Source organism: Corticium candelabrum, chromosome 21, assembly GCF_963422355.1.
Source record: "Corticium candelabrum chromosome 21, ooCorCand1.1, whole genome shotgun sequence".
Taxonomy (NCBI): domain Eukaryota; kingdom Metazoa; phylum Porifera; class Homoscleromorpha; order Homosclerophorida; family Plakinidae; genus Corticium; species Corticium candelabrum.
Genome location: NC_085105.1, coordinates 4,322,617 through 4,326,650, shown reverse-complemented (window position 1 = coordinate 4,326,650; position 4,034 = coordinate 4,322,617). Strand labels below are relative to the sequence as shown.

General features: G+C 39.7%; 1 protein-coding gene across 1 annotated transcript in view; it reads left to right on the top strand.

Moving 5' to 3' along the window:
* LOC134196882 (complement C3-like) overlaps positions 1-3,469 on the top strand; it is a 3,642-nt gene extending 173 nt beyond the window's left edge. Inside the window, exons 2-13 of the mRNA XM_062666100.1 lie at positions 1-80; positions 133-204; positions 263-353; positions 531-731; positions 789-909; positions 979-1,207; positions 1,264-1,476; positions 1,533-1,584; positions 2,776-2,823; positions 2,887-3,054; positions 3,116-3,247; positions 3,315-3,469. The exon at positions 1-80 is cut by the window's left edge and continues 73 nt beyond it. Of these exons, the coding sequence (XP_062522084.1) occupies positions 1-80; positions 133-204; positions 263-353; positions 531-731; positions 789-909; positions 979-1,207; positions 1,264-1,476; positions 1,533-1,584; positions 2,776-2,823; positions 2,887-3,054; positions 3,116-3,247; positions 3,315-3,469 (1,562 nt within the window). The remainder of the gene's footprint in view (positions 81-132; positions 205-262; positions 354-530; positions 732-788; positions 910-978; positions 1,208-1,263; positions 1,477-1,532; positions 1,585-2,775; positions 2,824-2,886; positions 3,055-3,115; positions 3,248-3,314) is intronic.
* Positions 3,470-4,034: the final 565 nt, after the last annotated feature.

Genomic DNA, 4,034 nt, shown 5'->3' with positions numbered 1-4,034 from the left:
CAAATTCTGACGTCGCCTTGTTGGCTCTAGACAAAGGATTGTATATTCTTAACAGTGAAAACAGACTTTCACGAGACAAGGTTAAATATATAGTACGTATTTATTGGATGCGCTTTAAAATGTTGTTTACAGATATTTTCTGCTTTGGATAATTGTTCCTATTCTTGTGTTTACACTGTTGCAAGTTCAGATGGAATGTTTGATGTGAGATACTGACGACTGTCCTATGTCAAGTCTAGTTTGACATATTGTGTGTTTTCAGGTTGTTGGTTTGGCTGGAATGTCTGACGCCTCCATTAATCCTCGCTATAGCTGCTGTACATCTTCATGCCGTACTTCTTGTATGAATTCTGGTAAGTTATACCTAATTGCAAGTCTTATACGGTCATTTTGCTTAAAATGGATGTAAAGATGACAGCTGCGGTACCAAACGAAAGAAACGAAGATCTGAACTTGGTATTGCATGATGACACTAAATCGTCACTGTGCCAAATTTGTTTATCACTTTTTGTTCTTGTATATTGTTACAGTGGAAAGATTGTGTGCTGAGATAAAAATAAGAGCAGGGAAACTTTCCAGCAAAGCTGCCAAGTACTGTTTCGACGAGTACAGAGAGCTTGTTAAAGGAAAATTCAGCAGCTTTGATGACCTTTTGTCAGAGACGGATCGAAGGAACGAGGCAGAGCACAAAACGGAGCACGTAGCCACTTATATCTACCAATGTTGTACAGGTATTTGATATGATTATAACTTGATGTCACCGTTTAGTGAGAATTATTTAATGACAGACAGAGCGAGATTGGGTTCTCAAAGCGGCGTTCTTAACTTTGACAAGCAGGACCCGAGCTTCTTAAAAAGGCAAACGTATTTTCCACACGTTTGGTTACAAGACAAAGTCCTTACCAACGGGTTTGCCGCTTTTCTAAATTTAATTTGCTCTTTACGTTTTAGTTAAATACCTCACCCTAAATGTTTCAGGGATTTGAAAACATTTGACATGACTGTTCGAGTTCCGGACTCGATTACAGAATGGTCTGTCTACGGATTGGCGCAGTGCTGTGAATCGGGATTTTGCGTGTCAGCGCCGATCTCGATTAACGTTTTTCAGAGCGTTTTTGTTGAGTGTCATCTGCCGTTTTCGCTAAAGCGGCAAGAACAAGTGTCCGTGGCTTGCACTTCGTTCAATTACAACCAACATCCGACTAATGTAAGAAACGAGCGACATGAACATAAGCTTTTTGATTTAATAGTGTTTTTGTACAGGCAGGGATAAAAGTCGTTGATGTACGTGATGATCTTTGCACTACTGCGGGAACGGGTGAAGAGACGGACTGGGTACGTTTTCGCATTGAAGCTCATGACTCGAAAACCGTTCTTATTCCTGTTATTCCATTGGTAGTTGGAACAACGTTGCTAACGGTCAGGATGAGTGTGTACCTTAATAGTGATCAGATAGTTCAGAACATCACTGTTGTGGTAATGACAACCAATTTATGTTATTGTATTGCGGTCAATTAGTTTGAATGCTACAGCCGGAGGGAGTTACTAGAGAGTCGGATGTTGCTGTAGAGTTTGATCCATTTGGTAAGTATATTTTACCGCGTTTGTGAGAATTTCTTTTTGACATGGTTTCAATAGAAATGGTAACAATTTGTAGTTCATTATTTTGGTTTACTTGTGGTTTGGGTTACTTATTGTTGTTATAGGCTTTTCTAGTTGAGCATGTTGTTTGGCTATTGTTTGATATTGTTTTAGTTGTATTGTTTTTGTTTCCGGTTTTGTTGTAGTAGCGGTATTTGTAGTTATTTTTTGTCTTGTTTTTTTTATTGTATTTAGATGGTTGTCTTTTTGATTTGTTGATGTTGTTATTGTCGTCGATGTTCTTGTTGTGTTTGTTGATGGTAGTGGTCATTGTGTTTGTGTTTGTGATAGTGTTAACCGTTTTTGTTGTCGGTGGAGGTTGTGTGTTGTGTTGTGGTTGTTGTTGTTGTAGTTGTGGCTGTGTTTGTTGAGGCGGTGGTGGTTGTACCGGTGGTGGTGGTTGTACTGTTGGTGGTGGAACCGTTAGTGGTGGTACCGTTAGTGGTGGTACCGTTAGTGGTGGTACCTGTTGTAATGGTACTGGTGGTGCTGGTACCGTAGATGGTACTTGTGGTGGTACCGATGGTGGTACTGTACCGGTAGTGGTACTGGCGGTGTTACTCGTGGTAGTACCGGTGGTGGTACCGGAATGGTACTGGCAGTGGTACCGGCGGTGGTACCGGCCGTAGTCGTTTTATGATCGTATTCGTACTACTAGTAACACTTCCGTCACTGCTTGTGCTACCTGCTGCATTTTTCTTCAGGTTACAGTTTCTAGTCTCAGCAGCCAATCAAACCTTTCTGAAACAATACTTTATGTAGCGGCCGATTAACAGTCATTGAAGTATTTTAAAGAGGCATTCTCTTCGTTTGCCAATATATACAAAAATGTGTCGGAAATTAGACTATTTCTATTCTTGTACCTGTATTTTATATTGGTTTTACCAAACAGGGTTCATGAATGATATCTACATTTTATGCTTTTTACTTTAGCGTAGTGTTCCTTGGGTTAGTTGTCTTTCAATTATAGACATTTTGTATTTGATTTATTTCAAACTACTTAATTTCACGGCATACATTTTTCTTGCATGGAATTTACAAATGCTATTACAGTTCTTATACACTCTCTATGTAAAGGCGCATTGAATGAGTCTGTCTTTTTAATAAAGTGTGCAATATGTCATTAATAACTAGAAGTCAACATGGACGAATCAAAGAGCTGCGCTATTCTTCCACCTCCAGGTAGACAGTGATACCAAAGAGTTGTCAAATTCTATTTGTAATCTCAATAGTTTCTACTTGCAGATCTGAGAATTGACCAGTGCTTTAAATACGTATTCTACAATGGAGAATGCAGTGAGCCTCTTGACGGGCCATTTACAAGGAAGAATGTTGCACTAAACAAATTGGAAATTTTGCTTCGGCGTTTCGCGCACCAAAGAGGAACGTGTGAACGGTGTCCTGGCAAAAACGGTATAGTCAGATGATGAAATTATCTATCGCTGATTGTAAAAACAAAAATACGTGTGTTTAGAAAGTCACTACTGTACGGGGTTGTGTCAATGCGGAGGACGTCCTTACAGTAAGAGTCAAACCAATTTCTTTCCAGTACGACTTCCTGAAAACTACATTGAAGGATCGGTCACGGCCTGGATAGGCGTCAGCGGTATGCAGCAATACTTTAATCCGTCGAGTTAAGTAGTATAAGTTTTTCAACAAAATATTTTTTGTAGGAAAATATTTTACCGTGGGCGAAAATATGGAAGGAAAGGTTGACGAAATCGAGAGCGTAGAGAGTATGCTGAGAATACCCGATGTAGCTTCTACGTCAGTTCAATCAAGGCAAATGTGTCCACTGCTGCTCAATCTTGAAACCAGGCACAAGTGATAGGTATGTGTTGTTTTGGACTTTTTTGGTTGTGATTTCTTGTTGTCTGTGTGTTTGTATGCCATTTTTGTTGAGCTATTTGTCTACTTGTTTCTTTGGATTGTGTATTTGTCTGCATGTGTAAGTGTGGTCTCTGTGTGTTTGCCTGTCTGGCTGGCTGGTGGTGCGATAGCTCAGTTGGTTAGAGAGTCATCTTACTAAGTGTTTACATCTGAGACCTTGAAGAGTCGCAAGTTCAAGTCACAGTGATGGCGAGCTATGGCATAATTTCTTTAACTAACACACATTTGCTTCTCTCGACTCAGGAGTATAAATGAGTACCTGGTCATTGACTGGGGTTCTAAGCGGCCATTGGCTGTGAAATGGATTTTCTGTTTGTATATTTGTATGTCATTTCGTTTGCCTGCTTGTCTACGTGTGTGTGGGTTTGGGTTTGTCTGTCTGTCTGTCTGTCTGTCTGTCTGTATGTATGTATGTATGTATGTATGTCAATACATATATTTTCAAACATTGAACTATTATACACCATCTAAGCAAAGCAACTAAATACTACCCAAGCCAATAG